At 52.4% G+C, this 22,592-nt stretch overlaps 1 protein-coding gene across 4 annotated transcripts in view; it reads left to right on the forward strand.

The window, feature by feature from the left end:
• The first annotated feature begins 9,218 nt into the window (after nt 1-9,218).
• The window catches only part of TRAF3IP1 (TRAF3 interacting protein 1), a 54,474-nt gene continuing 41,100 nt past the window's right edge, over nt 9,219-22,592 (forward strand). Inside the window, exons 1-7 of one of the 4 annotated variants that reach the window (XM_074315959.1) lie at nt 9,219-9,958; nt 12,797-12,865; nt 13,284-13,445; nt 15,164-15,307; nt 15,411-15,791; nt 17,824-17,895; nt 18,854-18,929. In XM_074315959.1, the coding sequence (XP_074172060.1) occupies nt 9,836-9,958; nt 12,797-12,865; nt 13,284-13,445; nt 15,164-15,307; nt 15,411-15,791; nt 17,824-17,895; nt 18,854-18,929 (1,027 nt within the window). In that variant the 5' untranslated portion in view covers nt 9,219-9,835. The remainder of the gene's footprint in view (nt 9,959-12,796; nt 12,866-13,283; nt 13,446-15,163; nt 15,308-15,410; nt 15,792-17,823; nt 17,896-18,853; nt 18,930-22,592) is intronic. The other 3 variants (XM_074315962.1, XM_074315957.1, XM_074315953.1) reach the window with 3 other exon arrangements.

Raw genomic sequence — 22,592 nt, forward strand, 5'->3', positions numbered from 1 at the left:
AGTATTACCTGTCCTAAATTTACAGCAATTGTTGGGCATAATATAAAATCCATCTAGTGGACTGAACAAAGTGAATGGACAAGACTAATGGCTACCCTGTCGGCCAAATATGGTCTTTCTGAAGAAACATACCATGCCTGGACTTCGGTCTCAGTAAGGACCCAGAAAGGGGTGTGGTCTCCCTCTGTTGGGAAATGTTCGTCAGCCGAGAGCCAGTACCTTGCCGCGGTGCTGAGAGCACAGACCTGGCCTGACCCAACCCCAGCTCTGCCATCGAGCAGCCCCGACGTACTGGAAAAGTTCTTGAGCCTCAGGGTTAACAGCAGCACCTACCCCGGGGGTTGTTTTTTAAAAATTTAAAAAATGTTTAAATTGGGGTGAAATACACACAGCACGAAATTTACGATCTCAGCCATTGTCAGGCGTACATTGCAGTCCGAGTATGTGACACACGCACGTGGCTGTGCAACAACCTCCAGACTCTCTTCGTCTTGCAAAACTGAACACTTGTGCCCAGTAAACCACCCCCACCCCCTCCCTCAGCCTCTGTCCGTATGAATCTGCTGCTCTAGTTCCCTCACAGAGGTGGAATCCGACGGTGTTTGTCCTCCTGTGACTGGCTTGTTTCCCCCAGCACGGTGTCCGGAGGGTCTCCATGTTGGAGCAGGTGTCAGACTCCCTCCTTTCTAAGGCTGACGGGCCTCCCCTGTGCGGACGGACCACACTCGTTTATCTGTTCAGCCCTCAGTGAACAGCTGTTGTGAATGCTACTGCTCTGAGCTCGTGTCCGGAAAGACTGTTCTTGTTCTTTGGGGTAAATACCCAGAAGTGGGGTCGCTGGCGCACATGGTCGTTCTATTTTCAATTTTTTGAGGAACCGCCATGCTGTTTTCCACAACAGCTGCTCCGTTTTACATTTTCATCAGCAATGCACATGGGTTTCAGTTTCTCCACATCTTCCCAACAATTTGTTATTTGCTAAGCTTTTTTATTTTGTTTTTTGGACAGTAGCCATCCTAATGAGTATGAAGTGGTATCTGATTGTGGTTTTGATTTGCATTTCCCTAACGATTAATGAATTGAGAATCTGCTCGTTGGTTATTTGCATATCTTCTTTGGAGAAATGTCTGCCAGTCCTCTGTCCATTTTTAAATCGAATTGGTGTTTTTGATGTTGCTGAGTTGTCTCGGAGGTTGTTTTGAGGATTTAATGAGAAAATACATAAAATGTGCTTAGCACGGTATTTCAAACACAGCCAGCACTTGACTCATGTCAGTTGCTATGTTTAGTGAGGCATGAAACAGTCACGCTTCAAACACTGCTTAATGGAGAATGGAGGAAAGAAGTTTCCAGCAGGCTCTCCTTCCTCACCACAACTCGGAGCAGCCTCCCAGGCCTCGTATCTGTCCCTCCATCTCACTGTCATCCTTCAGTCTCACGCCTGTCACGTCACAGCCATAACCTCAGACTAGACAGCTGTACCTGCCCCAGGAGTCTTGGCTCGGCCCCCTCCTGCCACACAGCTGCCACTCTGCATCTGGGGGCAGTGGGTCCCAACGTCACGTCTGCCCTCCCTGAGCCATACAAAATGGGAACTTCAGGAAACGTGATTGAACTTTTTACATAACCTTTTAAATAAACGGTAAAGTTGGCAACATGAATTATAAAACCCAAGCCACTGTCCTGCACAGCACATACGGCATACGTTTTTTTCAGTAAGATAAAAAACAAAAACAAACCAAAGGATGCCCAGGGGTTGCATCTCAGGAGAGAACTCCAACTCCCACTCTGGTTGGTCCCAGTCACCCACCCACTCAGCCCCTTTCACAGGCCACACCATGGGGATCACATTGGTGGTCATACCCTGATGTGCCTCGCCCCCTCCCCTCCCCAGCCCCACAAGCCTGCACCCCTGGCCTGCACTGCCTCTTCCCAGCCACCCCACGCCTTTTCCTTTCCCTTTGCCCATCGGGTTTTCTCTGATTCCCGCAAACAAGCCTGTTTACTGCCTTCTGAACAAGCTGTGGTATTCCCTTCCTTCTGATGCATTTGCCTTCAAATCCAATCAACATTGTGCAAACAAAAATAACACAGGCCAGAGACACAGGAAAATAACATTTATGTCGACTCTCAGTGTTCACTATAATGCAAACAAAAAGCTGCTACTGAGAAAAGCAAGAGCAAATATTGCTGACCACTGCTTGAGCAGCTGCCATCCTTGGGCATGCTCTATCTCCACAATCGATCGGGGACCAGAGATCAGAGGTGGCCATGCTGGCCTGGTCAGTGCTGGGGTGACATTCCTCACCCCACCACCCCCCACCTCCCAGTGCCACTGCCCTGCCTCCTGCTGCCTGCCTGATTTTCTCCCGGGCTTTCTTATCCTTGCTGGAGATCGACTTACTTTTTGGTTTTGTGCAGTGTTATTACAAAATCCTAGCTCACACGGCTTCAAGTGGCTTTCTCATTTGTGCTGTTTGGCCGGGTTTTCTCTTTGGGGTACAGTGTTGGTACAGCTCAGGATTCAAAGGAACCCCCACCCGGGGGCTCTGGGCTGTGCATGGCCTTGCAGGGGCCTCCTGAGTCAGGGCGGGGGCCTGGGCCCTTATACCTGAGCAGCTGGCAGTCATTGAGGCTCGCAGCCTCGTTGTGGGGGGCAGGGATGGCGGGAGCACCCCCACTGGGCTCCCATCCCACCTCACTGCTGGGGAAGTTTTCAAGGTTGTATCAGCTCAGTTCTCCCTTTTACACTCCTCCTGGGGTTTTTGGTTCAGTTGGCCAGTGGGTGACTCAGCTCCAACAATCTCAGGTTAGATGCTGCTTCCTCAGACGGCTCCTGAGAGCAACTCTCTTAGGTGGGGGTCCCTGGAAAACTGGATTTGTACCCCCATCTCAATGAGTCCTCCCACGGGGGCTGCGATGGGGAGCAGGGGCGAGGTAGGCATCTTTGTTAAGTGTCCCCAGAGAGGAGCTTCCAGTGAGCTGACAAGGACCAATACTCCTTGTGGAGAGGGCCTTGGTCCCCACGGGCGGCTGGGTGGCGGCCCACAGCAGACACTCAGTGGTTAAGCCTTCCTCCTTCATGCTCATTCAGCCAATATTCTGTGTGGGCCCCGAGTTGACAGTGGAGTTGGCTCCTGCCTTTTGGAGCCTGTTCCAGTGGGGACGAGGCATTGTATTAGGTTGGTGCAAAAGTAACTGTGGTATTTGCAATTAGTTTTAACCTTTTAAACCGCAATTACTTTTGCACCAACCTCATATGAGCAGTTACACAATTCTCACCTAAGCGTGTCTGGAGGAAGCCTGATGTGGACCCAGGGGGCACCTGACAGACAGAGGTGAGGGGAGGCCGCTGGGTGTAGAATATAGGGTTGCAGGGGTGGCAGGTGCCGATAGTTTTAGGGGGGGACTCAGTTTTTTTAAAATTTTCTTTTATTTTCAATTATAGCTGACATACAATATTTATTAGCTTCAAGTGTACAGCATAGTGATTCATATACATAGTGATTTATGACATTTATATACTTTAGAAAGTGATCCCCCATAAATCTAGTACCCACCTGACTCCATACATAGTTATTACAATATTATTGACTATATTCCCCACGACTATTTTGAAACTGCCAATTGTACTTCTAATCCCTTCCCCTTTTTCACCCAGCCCCCCCGACCTAACCTCCCACCTGGCAGAACTCAGGTTTTACGTAATTCAAGTGGAGGCTCTTCAGCAGCTCCCTGAGGCCTGGCTGGTATGCTGGCAGCTGGTAAGGGGCACACTCGGGGCAGGGCTGGGCACAGGGAGGTGGGAGGGCTGCACCTGCCCAGGTGGGCATCTGCCCGTCTGCCTGCCTGCCAACACCTGCTCTGGCAGAAAGCTCCAGGTCCACACATGTGTCTTGTCTCATTCACTTTCGGAAAGGGCACGTAGTGACCGCCTTTGGACACCAGCTAACCCGACTGGAAAGGGCTTGCTTGGGACTCCCACCGTGGATGGTTTTTGCCCTGTATTTGAGAAGCAGCCCCCTGTGCAAACAGGATGAAAGCCGTGGATGCTCACTCCGGGAAAATACCCTTAAACAAGCCTTCTGTCTGTGTTCTCAGGGGCCTAAGGGCCCGCCCTCAGATAGGGGAGACCCTGGGTTAAGGGGATGCTGCTGGAATCGGGCTTCGGCAGTGAGCACATGGGGAGGTGCTCTGAGGACTTGCCGTGAGCGATGGTTCTTGGAAGAGATGTTCACGCTGATTGAGTTCAGATCTTTCACTTTCCTGGCCAGATGGCTGAAGATTGTAAAGGCCAGAATTGACCAAAGTCACACAGCTAATTACAGGTAAAGGCCGCACTTGGTAACAGCTACCCTGCTGCCAATTCAGGGAGCTTGTCTCAGTGCCAGGTAAATAAATGTCAGTCTCGTTGACGATCCTGTTAGAGGCTCTTATGTATAAATGGGCACAGTGGGCACCTGGGAAATGGTCTCCCAGCAGGGCATCCACGCTGTAGTTTTCCCTAAGAGGCTCTCCTCTCACAACTTCACTTTTGCTTCTGATTTAAAAATTATTATTTACTGAGAAATAAATATAAGATACAATGAGGTAGAAAGAAGCAGAAGAAATGTCCCATAATCCCAGAGTCCAGATAGTCTCTGAAATGTTGAAACTGCTGGACTTGTTTACACTCACACACACACACACACACACACACATTTAATATCACCGAGATTATATTGTCTACATGACGTTAGAGTTTGATTTTTTAAATTTAAAATTGTGATATAAGCAAACCATATTAAGAGCTCTTTGGAAAGAGCAGTTTTAACAAAGGCATAATCCATTCGACATTCAGCAAATAGCTACTGAGCACCTATTTGTACCCAGGTACAAGGGGTTCAGGGGTGAGCAGATCCACCAGGCCTCTCTACTCAAGGAACTCACTTTCTGGGGATGAGTGGAGGGGGAGAGGAGACCGAAAACAAAAGGTAGACATGAATAGACAATTACTTTGAAGGAAATAAAGAGATCAGGCTGGAGAGTTCAGATGTGGTCTGCTGCTGCTATCTCTGAGGATGTCACGTATGAGCCAAGGCCCGAATAATGTCACGGATCCAACCTAAGATCTGGGGATGAGTGTTCTTATTCAGCTGAAGGGGCCAGCAAGTGCAAAGGTCCTGAGGCAGAAACAACCTGAGCAAGTTTAGGGCAGAAGGCTTTGTCTTCTTCTTTAGGCTCACGTGGAGAGGAGGAGACAAGGCCTTGTATGCAGGCCCCTCAGGTTTCACAGAATGATGTCAGTCACCTCCCAGCTTTGATGATGGCACTTGGCTGGCCTCACAGACTGTGGCCTGTCCTGAGCCTGTCAGGGAGTTGAGTCTTGCATCTAGGGCCAGTGAGGCTGTCTCCAGGCTCTGGGCCACTTTTCCTCCCACCTGGCATCCGCCTCCCCTGCCCTTCCTGCAGGCTGACCCACATCCTGGGCTCTTCACAGATGTGGAGCTCTGAGTCGGCCCAGTCAGGCCCCCCAGGTCTTTGTCTCTGGGGATGTTTGCCTCCTAGGTGAGGGCAGGTAGGGTCTGGAAGCCACCCTTCTTTGTGGAGCTCTCTCTCCTGGGGTGAATCATGTTCACTGTCATCTCCTTCATTCATTCAGAAATTACTTCTTTCAAAAACATCTCCTGCCAGCCTTTTATGTTTCAAACACTTTCTTTGCTGTGATTTTCTATAGTTATTTAATCAATTATTATTTTTTTTATGAATGACTCTTTTTTTATGTTCTCTGCCTTTTTCTCTAATCCTTTCATGACGCTAAGAAGCTCAGGGGTAATTCAGGCTACAGCCCCTGCCACCCCCCCACCCCCGCCTCACCCGCCCCCAGAACTGGAGGCTCCAGGCTGGCCTGGCGCCCCCACCCTCCTGAGGCCCTGGTTCTGGGTCTCTTTCTTGCAGCGGAAATCCTTAGTTGCGTCTTCTTAGCCCTGCTTTCCAAGGCCTGTGTGGAGGGTGTGGCCTCACCGAGGGGCAGTTAAGGCTGTGACCTCTAGGATGAGTGTCCACTCCATGGCCACCTCCCTCCAGCCAGGCCCTCGGGCAGCCCTGCTCGCTTGTCCTGGATCCTATCAGACCCTCTCTCCTGGCCCCCCAGTCCCACAGCTGCCAGACCTGTGCCCTCAGGCTCCACAAGGCCTCCTTGGCCTGGACGCCCCCTGAGCTCCACAGGCTGTGGAATCAGGCTCCCCCCTCGTGTGGCACTGGCTGGGGTCCTCAGTGGGGCTTCAGCGACCAGAGGTGGCTTCATGGCTACACCCACGTTGCCCACTGCTCACAGACCAGCCTGGGCCAGAGGGTGAGTCTGCCCAGCGTGAACGTTTTGGGGAGGGGCTGGGATTGTCTGTTGTGAAGGCAGGTACTTGGGGTCAGAGGCCAGGGTCAGCGACACCTGAGTTCTCCCTCTACCCCCACTCAGGCCTCCCCGGCCAGTGTTCAGCGCTCAGAGGGGGGAGTCCTCACAGAGTTTCTGGGCTCCCTGCTGGGCCACTGTGAGCAGATCAGGGAAGACTTGTGAGCACAGCTCCGGTCCTCAGACACCACTGGATGTGGTGCCTCCCCTCAGGCGCCACACCTGGCCAGCAGGTGAGAAGGAGGCCCCACCCCTCTCTCCCTAACACCTGCGGGCAGGAAGCTGGTACAGTCTTTTTTTTTTTTTTAATTAGTTTCAGGTGTCCAAAACAATGTACTAGACATTTACACCCCTCACAAAGTGATAACTCCCCTCCCCCAATCTACTACCCCTCTGACATCGTATAGCTGTTACAATTCCACTGACTCCGTCTGTAGGTGACTGGACTAAGGAACTGTCGTACATTTATACAATGGTACAGTGTTGTTTAAGGGCTGAGTCGCTTCAGGGCCAACCTTCCTGGGTAAGGCCAGCCAAGGAGAAGCACGCAGTCTCACCGTGCCCCTCCTTTTAAGTGACTTCCGGGGGGGCTGAGGTGCAGTCAGGTGGGCAGGCCAGGGGGGAAGGGAGCTAACACGGTTCTCTGGTGTCCGTGCGGATGTGAAGTGTCAGGGTCAGTGGGGGCAGAAAGCTCAGGCTGAGGCACGTGGGAGGCGATTTCCTTCTTCTTTAGGGGGTTTGATGGACTGTTTGAGAATTAATGTTTGTTCTTGGGAAGCAGGACATGTGTGACAAAGCTAAGTGTGTGGACAAGCTGGAGAGCAGCGGGAAGCTGGGAGCCTCAGAAGGAGCCTGATGCAGTGTCCGCCACACCCTGGACTGTCCCAAGGGACCAACGTGCCGAATGCCACAGGGACTGTCCTGCCAAGCTGTGAGTCTGGCCTGGGAAATAATGTCATGCTGAGAGGAAGTGATGGTGGTGGTGGGGGGAGACGACAACACAAAAGCTCCCAGGGGTAGTGTGGGGTTTCCAGGAGGCCGGGAAGATTTGACAAGGCAGGGCTCAGAGGATGGGGGTGCTTCGTCCAAGGGGCTGGGCCTGGAAGCTGGGCGGCAGGGCTAATAACTGAGGGCCACTGAGGGTCATTTCCCATGGATGGGCCGTGGGACACTTCTGTACAGGGAGTGCTGTCAGATTCCTTCCCTCATGGGTGTCATTCTCAGGCTCTCCCACCGCCAGCCCACCGGCACAGTGAAGTGTGGAAGGAAGCGAGGTGGTCACTGCTGCAGGGGGATGAGCCCTGGCTGTTCACCTGGCCTCCGTCTAGTGGCCACAGCTCACACAGCCCCGGACGCTGTTCGCTGCAGGAGACTGACGTTCCCAGGAGCAGAAGTTGTTTACTAGAAGGTACGTACTTCCCCTGAAATCTGCAGCACCTTGGCTACTCAGCACAGAGCAGTGACTCCATAAGTGCCTGAATGACACTTTATGGGCTATCGTCACCAAACCTGTATGAATGCCCAAGACGTACAGGACAAGATGCTCCAAACACTAGAGAAATGCAAATTATAATCACAGTAAGATGCCATTACACATCCACTAGACTGACTAAAGTTAAAAGACTGACATATCAGGTGTCACAGGGATATGAAGCAACTGGAAATCCCAGCCATTGCTGGTGGGGATGAAAAATGGTGCAGCCACTTTGAAAACTGGTAGTATTTTGCAACACTAAACCTACTCTTACCACACAATCCAGCAATCCCACTCCTAGGTATTCATTCAAGAGAAATAAAAACTTATGTTCACACACAGACTGGTATGTAAATGGTCTTAGTAGTGTTATTCATAAATAACAAAAAATGGAAAGCAACCCAAATGTCCATCAACTGGTGAACAAATAAAGTTTTCTATGCAATACTACTCAGCCATAAAAAGGAATGACATTAATATATGTAGCAACATGGACGAATCTCAAAAACATAAGAGAAACAAGTAAATACAAGACTACGTACTGTACGATTCCATTTATATGGAACTCTAGAAAAGGCAGAATTATAATAACAGAAACCAGATCCGTGGTTGCTTGGGGTGGGGTGGGGGAAAGAGATGGACTGCAAGTGAGCAGGAGGAAGCGTTTTAGGGCGCAGGAATGTTCTGTCTTGATTGTGGTGGTGGTAACATAATTGTATATAATCACCAAAATGCACCAGCCTGCACACTTACAATGGGTGAATTTTATTGTATGTCAATAATAAATATAAATTTTAAGTAAAAAAACTCCACACCTAGATACATCATGGGCAAGCTTACGCACACCAACAGTGAAAAGAAGGTCTTCAAGGCAGCCAGATACACAACAGACAGAACAAAAATAACTACAGTTGACTTCTCTTTAGAAACTCTGTAATCCAGACCGGGAGTAAAATCTTTAAAGTACCGAATGAAAGAAAACGACCAGAATTCTGCAGTTGTTGACACGATCTTTCAAATGTGAAGGTGCAATAGAGACTTTCAGACAAACGAAAGGTGAGGGCATTCATTGCCGGCTGACCTGTGCTAAAAAAAGAATCAGTAAAGGAAGGTCTTCAGACAGGAGCCTGACACCAGATGGAAATTTCGATCTACACCAGCAATGAAGAGCATTGAAAATGGTAAAAAAAAAAAAAAAAAAAAAAAGGAAAAAGTAAATCGAAGTCATAAAGGGACGCATTAGAACTAGGAGCAGAGCACACGCGCCCAGACTGCTAGCGGGCTCTCTGCAGCGCGCCTGCGCGTGGTGGAGGGCACACAGGTGGGACGAAAGCACAGACACTTGGCACAACAGCGAGCGAGCGCCGGCGCCGCCGTTTGGCTCTCACCGCCCAGGGAGTTCGGGAGGCTGGCACACGCTGGCCCTACTTTATAGGAGCAGAAACGGAGTCTCAGAGAAGACGAGTTACTGCTGCACTTCACCAGGAAGCCACATTAAGTAACAGGATTGGGCGTTTTCTGTTCCGTGTCGTTCGAGTTAACTTAGTCCCCTCGGACTCTGTGAAACAGGCCACACACACCTGGAAGTGGCGTCGCTGTTAACCAGCCCCGGCGGTGCCCTGTAACACGCGGCGAGCACCTTCCTGCTCCCCGCGGCCGTCGGGAGGGTCCAGGGAGAAGAGGCAACCAATCCGCTCGCAGCGAGGCCGTGGGCAGGGCGACCCCGCCCCGCGCGCGCGCGCAGCGGGCGGGCAGGGGGCGGAGCGCCGCGGCGCGTCCGTTGCTAAGGCCGCGCCGCCCTGGCGACCGAGCAGTCGCGGCCCCGCGCACGCGCCCTGACCGACTCCGGTGCACTGTGGGATGGAAACCCGAACGGCGCGTCTGGGCAGGAGAGAGCGGCGGCGGCCGGGCCGGAGCGGCGGGTGAGCGGGGCTTCGACTCGGCCGGCCGGCGGGAGCGCGGGCGGCGCCGCCATGAACGCGGCAGTGGTGAAGCGGACGCAGGAGGCTCTGGGGAAGGTGATCCGGCGGCCGCCGCTGACGGAGAAGCTGCTGAGCAAGCCCCCGTTCCGCTACCTGCACGACATCATCACGGAGGTGCGTGCGGCGGAGCGGGTCGGGACCGAGGGCGCGGGCGGGGTCGGGGCCGGAGTGAGGGCCCGGGGTCAGGGCCCGGGGGGTCGGGGAGCGGCCCGGGGTCGCGGCCCAGGTGCGCGTCGCGGATGAGGGTGGTGGTGCGAGCCGGTATCCGGGCCCTGGTGCGGGTCGAGGTCGGGCCCAGGTGCGGGCCGGGGCCAGAATCAGGGCTAGCGTCAGGGTCGGGGCTCACGGAGCTGGCGCAGCTCCCGCCCGGAAGCCTGGCCTGCGGCCCAAGGGGTGCCCTGGGCCCAACTCGGTGATGCCTCTGCGAGGATGTTCATCACCGTCACCCCTGCTCTTCCTGCTCGTCCATCCCTGGACCTCCTCTTCTGGGGAGTCTCCCGGCCCCTCTCAGGGAGCATCATGTCTTTCCAGCCTCCCCATGGATCTGTTGGAGCACACACTCTGTCCTGCCTGCCAGCGCTGCCTCAGGGTTCTCTTCCTTCGGTGCCTAGCACGCCCCCTCCCCTCCAGGTTTTCCTCCACAGGGCTCTGCACACTGGTCACCACATATTGGAGGTTTAATGGACACCTGTGGTTGTAGGGGAACCAGAGAGGGAAACTATAAAAGAGCAGGTTAGTATCTGCTGATAAATGGCACAGCCTGCCTTCAGTTGAGATTACTTGTTGGCTTTTCCCCAATGGAAGGTGAATTCCTCAATGACCGAGACCGTAACTGTTTTGTTGGCATGTCCCGGGTGGCACTGGGTACGGTACACAGAAGGGGCACAACAAACAGTCACTGTTGAGTGGAATCCGTCAAGGCTCCCAGTAGCTCAGGGAGGCGGCGCCTGTTCCTATGGTGCATCTCAGGTGGGTGTTGAACTTGGGAACTAGGGCGTACTGGTCGGGAGTTAGGAATCAGGCTGAGCTTGGAGATGCCGGGGCTCCTGATCTCTCCCCGTGTGGGTCCTCGAGCTTCATTTCTCACTCTTTCCAATAGGCTGGACACCTTACTCTTCCACAAACTTTGCTTTACTCATTTCTGCGATCTTAACTTAGTTTCTAATGTGTGCCTCTGTGTTAAAAACCCCAATTGTGCTGAAAACTTTCTGGAATCCCACCCACATCCCAAGGGCTGTCTGGCCTGGCCTCCTCCTCCTATAGCTAGTCCAGCACTTCCAGCTGCTCTGAACAGTGTCTGCGGAAGGGACGTGGCTGTGTGGGAGCCCGGTGGGTGCTGGGCCGCGTGCTGCGTCACCTCTGCCCTGTGCGGTAGGCAGGTAGCGTGCTCCAACCCAGGAGGGAACAGGTAGTCACCAGGACGTGGGCCTGGCCAAGCAGAGCAGCTGCCACCACAGCCTCATGCTCTCATCTTGTGCGTTGGTCCTGTGAGCCCACTGAAAGCAGAGTCAGGAAGGGAGTGGGGGGACGTGCCTCATCCCGGGGGGGGGGGGTCTTGCTGTGCTCTGGGCAGACACATTCCAATGCAGTTTCAGATAATAGGTGGAGAGCCTGGTATGAAAATCTTTACTGCCCCTGAGTGTTGTAGTCAAGCCACCATCTTACTATTTCAGCTACAGCTAAACCAACTTTGCCTCTTTCATGAATCAAAGCACTGGTCTTGTGACATCAGTATCTCTTGTCACTTAAAATTATTGCTGACAATTTTAACTGCCAACGAACTGGGAAAACCTTGAAAGAAACAAGGGAAAAGTTGCCAGGAATATAAAGTGTAGGCTACTCTTAATATTCCACCTGTCTTCTCAGGAAAAATAGTAGCATAGCTCTTAATTAATTAAAAATAGCAGCACAACTCTTAAGTAGTTTGATGAGGAATGAAAGCTAGCTTAGTTCATAGCTTGCTGCAGCTTCTTCGCCTCAGAGAAGCCTGGTATTAGCATGCGACTGTCCTCGTTTCTCAACACGGCTTGCAGTGACACATATGCTTTGTATCCACCCGGGACACACACATACAGGCATACTCATCCTTACTACATGCAGTGCAGTCTGACTCTTTTTTTCTGTTTCATTTGAAAACAAAAATGCTGTTGCTACCCACTGTGTTGACCTGTCACATTTTGAAAAGCTCTGGTCTGAGAGAAGCCAGGGCCCTGGCTGTGTGTGGGGGTGGGGAGGAATGAGGAAATCACCACCCCAAAAGCTAGTTTTAGGGGTCATCGGGAGGTCCAGGTTGACTGAGGGGAGAGAGCAGAAGCGATGTGGCTCCAAGCACCCCTGGCCTAGGAGGTGAAGAACAGTGGAGGAGGAAGACCTTTCCGTCCAGTGTCAGAAATCCGGCTGAGCTGTTCCTTTTCTTCCCAGAATCCAGTCTCTCCACTGGGCCTGAGTGGCCCTTGTAAGGTGCTGTCCCTGCTCTCGAACGTCTCAGGGCCTCGTGTGGTCCTTAGGCTAAGTCCGTATTCCTGAATGGCTTCGAAGGCCTTCTGGGTGAGGCCCCCACCTGACTCTGGCCGGTTCCTCCTGCCCAAAACGCCTTATGACCCCTCGAACAGGACCCTCTTGGCCCTGGACCTTTTGGGGGCTGTTTGGCCTGGCACGCTCTTCCTTGGTACCCCCTCCCCCAACTCTTCTCCTGCTCTCAGTTTAGATATGATTTCTTCTGGGACGCTCCCTGACACCCCTCACCCTCCTGAGTGTGGATTTGGGACGGATCGTGTTCTCCTTTAGTGCTCTGCAAGTCTTTGTAGCGTCTACCTGTCCCCACAGCCGGCTGGGTCCTGCCCAGCGCAGGGCCTTGCGCATAGGAGACACGCGAGTCTGCTGAGCCCCTGGGTGTGGGGTTTAGTGGCTGGGGTCGCAGGGCTGACCACGGCCTCGCTTTCCCTCCTGAAGGTGATCAGGACGACTGGCTTCATGAAGGGCCTCTACACGGACGCCGAGATGAAGTCAGATAACGTGAAGGTGGGTTTCAGGGCGGTCCCACCCCTCGCCTCAATAAGTGAGGTTTCCTTTATAAACTGTGTATCGTGCTGTGCGGCAGTTATATGCTGACAATGGTGGGGATACAAAGTCGACTAATTTCAGAATTGCTGTATACCCTTTCATTTTATTTTCTCATTTTTAGCAACTGTGTATCATGCTAATTTTATCCATTGAGAAATGGAATTAGTGTTTCCAAGCTTAATGCGGGTGCATCAACTAATGTTAAAAGGTTTACTGAGCTGTTTTTGTTTTGTTCTAAAGAGTCGGTGTTTCTAAATTTGACATCTAAATATAGCTTTTCACCTAAACAGGAGCTGTGTGTGCCTATTGAGCATACTGAAGATAACAGTTTTTTTGAAGTAGTTTATTATTTGTGTTTTAAATGGAAATCTTTTAGGATAAAGATGCCAAAATTAGCTTCCTTCAGAAGGCCATAGACGTGGTGGTGATGGTGTCAGGAGAGCCGTTGTCTGCAAAACCAGCCCGCATTGTGGCCGGACACGAGCCTGAAAGGACAAACGAGCTGCTGCAGAAAATTGGGAAATGCTGTCTCAACAAGGTAATGCTGCAGCGCCAGCCCCTGAACCTGCCGGTGCTGAAGAGCGCAGGTGAGGGTGGGGGCACCTCCCAAACGTGCACACGGTGGTTTAGGAAGGAGCTCGGAATCTGATCCCACCTATCCTGGAACCTCGCCGTTTGGAGTTTTGGGCGAAGTAACATCCAAGTGTAAACACAGACACACAAGTTCTACACGCTTCCTAAAACAGGCACCTCGCGGGCTCTTGGCTCTGGGGGCAGGTGCCAGGCTTCCAGGCCCTGCGTGCCTCCTGCTCTCAGGCCTCCATTCAGGGCAGATGACTATTTCCATCTGGGGACCAGGTGGATGAAGGCTGCTTTTCTCTTCCAGGGCTTGTGGGGCATCCCTGTTCTCCGCCTTCTTTTCCAGTCTCCGGTGTCTTCTTCCTCCCCTCTCTTGCTCCCGCCCTTCTCTGCTCCATTCCTCCCTCTCTCCTGACTATTATTTGCAGAGCTATGCTGCCTTCAAAGAAATCCTCTTTCGGTTGTACAGGGACGGGTTTGTTGTTAACACTGGAGATTGCCACAGGGGCCCCTCTCAGTAGATCCAGGTCGTTGGAGAAGGTCATCCCCGGGGCCTGCCTTGCTTGTGGGAACCGAGTAGGCCCCAGAGGAGTGGAGTTGGACCTTTATCAAGGGCATAGCTAATACAGCCCTTTGGGTACCTGGTGGGCTGTGGGCCGGCGGCAACGCTGTGACGTCACCGCAGCAGTGGGGCCTGGGTGGGGAGTGGAGGCTCCCAGGAGGCCCCCGGAGAGCCTCGCCCTGGTCTGCGGCCGGCCGGCCAGCTCGCAGGCATGGAGAGCGGAAGCGGATTCCACAGGTGCACTGCTCGCTGTCCTCAAGTCCCACCTGCACTCTCCATGTTGCTCTTCTTTCTGAAAAGCAAATCTGACTCATGTCTTCCATGCCGGAGCCACTGCCAGCTTCCTGTTGCCTTGGGCTGGGGGGGCACCGCCAGCTCTGTGACCTGCTGCCACTCCCTGACCTCTAGTTCTTTTCTCATTTACCACCAGCCTGCACCACCCCGTCTCCTGTGCTGGTCATGCTCCCTTGCTTCCTGCTGCCTGTTTTCTCGGTGCCAGAGCTGCCTCCCTCCTCGCAGCTCGTCTGGCAGCAGTGGAGCGGTCGTTCTGGAGCCCTGGCCTTTCCTCTTCCCAGGCCGAACTCGGGGCCCCGCTGTGTTCCCGTAGCACTCAGGGCTCTCCCCAGTACGCAGTGTGTCCTCGGCCTGGGCCCCAGCCCTGGCAGGCAGCAGTCACCCCGTCCGCCCTGGGGGCTGACCGGAGGTGTGCCGAGGCCGAGGCCGGCGGACAGCGAGGCAGCAGAGGGATTTCTGCGTTTGCTTGAGTTGGATCATTCCTTAGGCCTCTGTGACCCTGTGGGGAGTAAGTGGTAGGTGTTCCCGGGGTGGCGGGGTCAGCTCTGCTGTCCCTGAGCGACACGTGTCTACACTTGGCAGCTGGGTCAGCCCTGAGACAGGATTTGTGTAGCGTGGGGGGGCTCAGCTGGGGACGTGGAGGGGCTGGAGGCGAGGGTGCCCAGCAGACGTGGTGACAGCCTGTCCTCAGCGCTCCACCTTCTGATCTCACTGGCAGACTCTGTTTAGTGAGCTGCCTTGCAGTGTTGCCCTTCGTATTTGTCACTTGTGCCGACCTCATTTTCACCTTGCATTTCATCTCCTCCCGTTGCGACAACAAGCTGTCAAGTGAGGACGTGGTGAAGAGAGTGTTAGCTGGCGAGAAGGGGGACGGGAAGGGAAGGACCTCGCTGACGTCCAGACCTCCGGAGGCGGACAGCAGGCCTGTGAGAGACGAGCAACCCCGGGCGCCCAAGCATCAAGAGGTGAGGTGCAAGTTGCACGTACTGGGAAGTGAAGCCCGGAGTCTGTGTGTCTTTCTGGCAAAGACATTTATAAGTGATACTGTTATTTGACTTTTCTTTTCAGGATAGAAGAAACTCTGAAAAAAACGAGAGAAGTATAAGCAGAGATCGAAAACAGAAAGAAGAATTGAAAGAAGAAAGCAAACCGAGAGAAAAGGAAAGGGACAAGGGGAAGACCAAGGAGAGTGACCGCGACCGACATAAAGACCCCGAGAGAGACAAGTGCCAGGAAGGGGAGAGAGAGCGGACCAAACCCAGGGCCAGGCGGGGCAGGGACGAGGACAGAGGCCACAGGGACCTGGACCGCGAGAGAGAGAGGAGGAGCGAGGGCGGCAAAGACAAGGAGAGGTGGAAAGACAGGGAGCGGCGGAGGGGGAGAAGCGGGGAGCGTTCCCGCGACCCCGACAGGGACAAGAGCGGAGAGCACGATAAACCCGAGACAAAGGTGAGGCCCTCTGAAAACCTGTGCCTTTCACTTAGAGACGGCGGTGCTCTCAAAAGCGAATTGGGCTTTGTTAGAGTGTGGGTAGGAAAGGAGTTTTTAGTTGCCAATTTAAGGTTATGACACTCTTGGGTCCCAGTAGAAACCCAAAGAGACAGCAGCTTTTCCCAGGTGAGTTAAGGTTTGCTCTGCGCTGTGTGTGCGCGTTCGGGCATTTTCCTGACGCTTTGGAGTGGCCTGGACTGCAATGTCGTGAGCAGTGTCACAGGCAGGCTCAGCGGTGTGTGGGCTCTTGCAGCCTGGACACGCTGTGCTTGTGGAGGACCAGGGCTCCTTCCTGCGTCAGGCATTCGCGGAGCAGCGCACTAGGACCTCGGCGTACTGTAACTACTGTAACTCTTGTTGAAGGGAAGTTTCAGGTACGTTTAGGGTTGGCCAGAGCATTCGTTCGTTTCAGACAGTGTTTTCTAAGTGTGCAGTTACTCCGGGCTCACTCTGGGTAGTACAGGTGTTCTGTCAGGGCTGGTGTTCCCGGTGCCCGATCTCGTGGGGCTTCGTGTGATTGTAAAGCGCCCTGGGAAGGTCGTGGGGACCTTCTGGCCTCAGCTGCTAGAAAGGAGAAAGCCCAGGTCTGGAAAGGTTCACGGTCGTTCCAGGTGACGTGGCGCGGTGAGGGGCAAGGCCAGATTGAGCTCGCAGTGTCCTCTGGAGATGGCATCAGTTCTGTGGCGTGCCCTGTGGGAGCCCCGCACACTGGACCTTGCTGATCAGGGCAGCGCACATCTGGTTTGGTTAGTAACTGAGGGGTTCTGCTGGGGGCTTGGGGTCTCCCATGAACCTCCTGAGTAGCGGACCCTATGGCAAATGTCACAAAAACCGGGGTTCCCTTAGGAGTTTGGGAAACAGAGACATTCTCCCTCTTTCCCCCCTATTCGAGGTCTGAGGAAAACGGTTTTCACCGACCTCGTTCTTCTGAAGCACTGGCATATTTTGGTGTCATTTACTGTGCGAGGTGGCCCCGATCAGGACGGACCAGGGTGAAGGGACTGCGTTCTCGCTCAGAACTGCTTCCTTCTCCCAGGGAGATTTTGCTGGTGTAGACGGGACTGCTTCATGGGGTGGGCGTGGGTAGCACCGGGTTTGGCAGCTGTGGGCAAGGTGGGTGACCCCGGCTGTGCCAGCGCTCGCCCCGGTCACACCATCCACTCACCTCCACTTAGTTTCCATTTGGAAGTGACAACAGCCTTCTCAGCCCCGCTCTGGGCTTTGGGAAGAAAAGGTGAAACAGTAGGTGTGAAAGTGCTGTGGGAAGTCGGGAGTGGGCCACGTGTGGGGGTGAAGGCCCCAGTCTCAGATCAGAGCGCCGTCTGCGGGCACGCTGCCCTGCCACCTCTGGGGACAGCGGGGTGCACCAGGGGTTGGGGCATCCGCGCAGGGTGTCCCTTCATGATTCGGTGAGGACGCTGTGTCGTCGAGGTCGTGAACAGTCATCCTGTGCTCTTCAGAGGAAAACCCTCCCTCAGCCGTGGCATCTTTTCTCCTCATGCCGAGAATCGAGTCCAGGCGTGAGGTGGTGTTTAGTTTTCAGGTCATTTGTTTTGAGGGTGCTTTCCTGACACAGTCTGAAACCTTTGTGTGAGCAGGGCCACTCCGTTTGAAGGTGACCCACCCCAGGACGTAGGAGAGGGGCAGCCTTGCCCAGGTGTTGGGGTTCTGTTCAGCCCTCCCCGGTTTCCAGATGCCCTGTGCTTCACCAGGACGTTCCCGAGAAGTCTGGCTGGGCATCAGGATCCCTGTGTGGGGGGGACACTGCCTCTGAGCCCTGGCCCCCGGCCTGGCCCCTCGGGGAGTGATCTGGAAGGTCCTTGGGAATCCAGGCTGCCTGACGACATCAGAGTCGGACCTGGAGGGTGCCATGGTGCCATGTGGGAAGGGATGTCTTGCTGAGACATCTTTCATCTTGATGTGTTTTTATATGTGACAGATCTGAATAATTCTAGAATTTTAAAACAAAATTTTCTTTTTTTTTTTATAGTCATCAAGCTCAGGGGAGGTTTCTAAGAAGTTGTCTAATGGATCTTTTAAAGACTCCAAAGCTGAAACAGAGGTAAAACATAACTTTTAAAAATACCTTTAAGAGAAGCAAACCCGAGCTGCTGTGCTGGGGGCCTCTGCTGGCCCCCGAGGTGGGAGGACGCAGCGTAGGTCACACACCATAGGGCCCTATTCACATGGGTGTAAGGAGTGATTCGAATGGGTTAGCGCCTGTCACATGCGTGGGTTGTGTTGTCCTCTGGTTTCCTGTGGTGGGCCCCGGGGTTTCTCGACAGCTTTATTTGGCTGTCGAATGTGTATGATGCACAAAGACACAGGGTAGGCATTCGGAAGCCAGTGGGGGAGGAGAAAGGCACCAGGCAGTCAGGGAAAGGGAGGCCCAGCTGGAGGGACTCCTCCAAGCTCTGCCTCGTCTGGGGGACCCTGCAATGCGTTTCGAGCTGGGGTATAGCCGGGCTGAGCCCCATCGTCTCCGTGTCGGCCATCTGAGGGAAGTTAGGCTCATCCTAACTCTCATTATCTGACTTGCATGTCAGAAAGCGCATCTGGGAAGCTGCCGGGAAGAGGGACGAGGTGTGCGGTGGAGGCCGGGAGGCCAGCATGGCAGCTTGAGAGGTGGGGGGGTGGGCTCTGCTGTCTCCTCTAATTTGGGCTCAGAGCTATTTACAGATGTGTTGAAGTAATTAAGCATCTAGCAACAGACGTCGAGTCCTCTAAACTCACCTGATAGAACAGTGTTTTCCAAAGTGTGGTTGGTAGACTCTGGCCTTTTCGGGGCTGTACAAAAAGGTGGAATTCTCAATTTAGAGCGAAAGAGGGTTCCGCTTCCCTCTGATTTGCTCTCGGGTGTGGAGGGTTTAGGTGAGCCCATTGACGTCAGTTCCGCTCTGAGGTGTATGGATGCTGTTGATCTGTTTCCTCCTCTTCCTCGAGCAGAGCTTGAATAATAAATCTGCTCATTGTATCTGCGTGATGTATTAATTAAGTTTTTTCATTCTCTTTTCTTTAAGACCGAGGTTTCCGCTAAAACATCCAAGTCAATGACGACAAAGTCATCCAAACGGCGACCCAAAACCTCGATGGAAGGTACTGTGAATTTTATAGAAGTAGCTGAAAATACGGAGATCTGTTCCTTTGCCTTAATCACGATATCTGGCAGAACAGTGGTTCTGTGGCTAGATCTGCCGATTAGGGGGAAAGAACGACTGTGTGAAAGTGATATATGTGTGTATGGCTCTCACACACGTACACACGTGTGTGAGCTCGTGACACCAGGGGCAGAGTAGCACCTCTGTCTGGAGATCTGTGTTGCAACCTAAAACATGCGATCACATTTTAAGTTTTCAGAAATTTGTATCAGTCATTCATGTTTCATTGACTCTTGTCTTTTGAGCGATAGGCGGAATCTAAACCTCATGCACGAGCATCCTGCGCTTAACACAGTTGGTTTTGTGCACTTAAAAAATAGCAGAAGTTGTCACTGGGAATTGGGCTAAAAGCTAAAAGCTGAAGCTGCCGTGAACAGGCCTGGCCTGGGCTTTGCCCAAGAACAGACCTTGTTATGAAAGACCAGTGAGAAGGGAGCGTCGGGCCAGTGGGGGCAGGAGGTGCTGTTGGAAGCCGGTGGTGTTGGAGGTTTTAATTAAGTGTAATGTTCCTTTGAATGAGCAGCAGTTTCTGACAGACCATCCTTTTCATGAATTATAAAAGTTGAAGAAATATGGCAAGAATGTAATGTTGTAATTTTTCACTTGGAAATTAAACTTGGATGGTAAATTTCAGTCTTTCACAATAGCACGTAATGCCTTAAGGAACACCTTTGTGCCAGAAACTTTTTCTCTCTTTTGTATGATCTCTGTGGGATGGGTTCCCAGAAGTGGGCGTGCTGGCACAGAGGGCATGGCTGCTCTAGGGTTTCGGCTGCAGTGCACCTCTGACTGTACCCTCTGCCCGCAGTGCACCTCTGACTGTACCCTCTGTCTGCAGTGCACCTCTGACTGTACCCTCTGCCCACAGTGCACCTCTGACTGTACCCTCTGTCTGCAGTGCACCTCCAGCTGTACCCTCTGCCCACAGTGCACCTCTGACTGTACCCTCTGTCTGCAGTGCACCTCTGACTGTACCCTCTGCCCACAGTGCACCTCTGACTGTACCCTCTGTCTGCAGTGCACCTCCAGCTGTACCCTCTGCCCACAGTGCACCTCTGACTGTACCCTCTGCCCACAGTGCACCTCTGACTGTACCCTCTGTCTGCAGTGCACCTCCAGCTGTACCCTCTGCCCACAGTGCACCTCTGACTGTACCCTCTGTCTGCAGTGCACCTCTGACTGTACCCTCTGCCCACAGTGCACCTCTGACTGTACCCTCTGTCTGCAGTGCACCTCCAGCTGTACCCTCTGCCCACAGTGCACCTCTGACTGTACCCTCTGCCCACAGTGCACCTCTGACTGTACCCTCTGCCCGCAGTGCACCTCTGACTGTACCCTCTGTCTGCAGTGCACCTCCAGCTGTACCCTCTGCCCACAGTGCACCTCTGACTGTACCCTCTGCCCACAGTGCACCTCTGACTGTACCCTCTGCCCGCAGCGCACCTCCGACTGTACCCTCTGCCCACAGTGCACCTCTGACTGTACCCTCTGTCTGCAGTGCACCTCCAGCTGTACCCTCTGCCCACACTTTCTCCAAGGTTTTAAAGATTGTGATGACGATAGATGAAAAACGGACAAGGCTGTCTCCCTCCATTTACTCATGAAACTGCACGTTTTTTTATGCCTGTTAGTAATTTTTATTGACTTCCTGTCTGTTCTTTGTCTGATCCCTTGTTGCTCTGCTGGAAGTCCCTGTCTTCTTAATTTGCACGACTTCCTTATACTTTGAGGACATCAGCTAATTTTTTAGAAAGTGTTTGTTTTTTACATTTTTTCCCCCCAGTTCATTTCTACTGATTATGTTTGGTTTCTGACTTGCCTGAGTGTTTAATTTTTATGCACTGGAAGCTGCTAGTATATTTTTTTTTTGCAGTTTGTCTAGAGTTTGAAGAGATGGAGATTTGTGTTTTGTCACACATTTTTACATTTAATCTTTTTAGTTATCTCTTTAATTTACAGTGTAAGATGAGGCTATAGATTTTATTTTTATTTTTTTCAGAATAACTCACCAGATTGTTCTTTCCCCCATTTTTTTCCTAGTCTAATTTAATAGATCCTGTTCAATTAAGTAGAAAAAGCATGGGCTTTAGGGTCACACACAACAAGTTTAAATCTATAGTCCACAGCTTGTTAATTCTGTTGGCCCTAAACAAATTGCTTGACCTGAGTCTCAATTTGCTCCTCTGTACAATGGGAGTAAGAATTCTCATTGCATTGTATTCTGGGTAGTAGTGGAAGAAATAATATGTAAAGTTCCTGAAACCTACAGGATGGCCAGTGAGTATTAGATTCCTTCCTTTGTTCTGATCTGTGCCAGAAAACAAAGAAAAAATTATCATCTTATAAAAGTATTAAAAAGAGCCAATTTTAAAAATGCTTTCTATGTACCAAGAACTTCACAAGCACTTTAAAAGGATTCTCCCATCTAATCCTCACAACAAGCCTTTTACTGTTATTATGCCCATGTGAGTGTGTGTGGACTCAATCCAAGGTTCTTCTGTTGATTTTTTGGGGTTTTCTAAGCTCACAGTCATATTGTCTGCTTTTCCTTTTTAATGCTCAGGATGTTTGCATCTGAGTTGACTGGGGAGCTTGTGCTGTGGGATCCTTTCTACGGTCTTTAACAGATTTGACTATCAGAGATTTGCAAGCTTTATGATGTGACTGAACAGCACTCTTCTTCCTTGCCTGCTAGCTGGGGCACCGACTCCCCCACGGACCCTCACACAGCCAGCCTGGCAGTGCCCCTCACATCCTGCCTCACTCATCGGGAGCATCCTGGGAACTGTCCAGCCTCCAGAGGGTGCATGAGCCACGGAGCTTGTGTGTTCTCCTGGGGGATCAGCCCTGCGTGTACTCGAGTGTGAGGGGATTGTATGTTTTAGACATATCTGGAATCTTAAAGCCATTCTAGAACCCCTCCAGAATCCCAAGAACCTTCTGCATAAGAATATATGTGGTAACTTTTGCCTGTTCTTAAATAGTGTATTATAGCAGAGCTGATCACTTTGAGTTGGTGCTTTTTAATTCCATTTGTTTGCTAACTATGCAGCATCACATAAATTAAGTTTAATACATATTTTCGTTGTGCAATTTCATGTCAGGAAGAGGGGACTCTAGGACCAGTAAACATAGTGTTTCCCCTGAAAAAGCACGTAGCTCTTCCTGCAGTGCAGCTGAGAAGAGGCCTGGGGAAAGCAGCAGGGTGACGGGGCCGGCCCAGCGGAGGCGCCGTGATGTTGGACAGCTGACACCTTAGCGCCTGATGGGAAGGCTGCTTCCCTGTCATCGCTGACCAGGTGCAGCTCTGGGTGGTGCAGCTCTGTGTGACCTGGGCCTGGGCTCCAAAGCTCCGCCTCTGGCGGGAGTGGAGCAGGGGCAGAAGAAGCCCTGCCAGCGCTGCAGGGCTGCCCAGCCACGCGCGTATTTCCTGCCAGGATAGTCACAGGCCGAGATTACCATTGGAACTTTCCTCTCTCTAGTGTGCAAGTATTTGTGGAGTAATTAACCACGGACAGTATAATTAGAGGGAGAAGACAGGTAATTAGGAGAACACGGTGTATACACTGATGTCAGTTAGCGGTGAGTCTTTTGGAGGACA

Source organism: Rhinolophus sinicus, linkage group LG01 (assembly GCF_036562045.2).
Source record: "Rhinolophus sinicus isolate RSC01 linkage group LG01, ASM3656204v1, whole genome shotgun sequence".
NCBI lineage: Eukaryota > Metazoa > Chordata > Mammalia > Chiroptera > Rhinolophidae > Rhinolophus > Rhinolophus sinicus.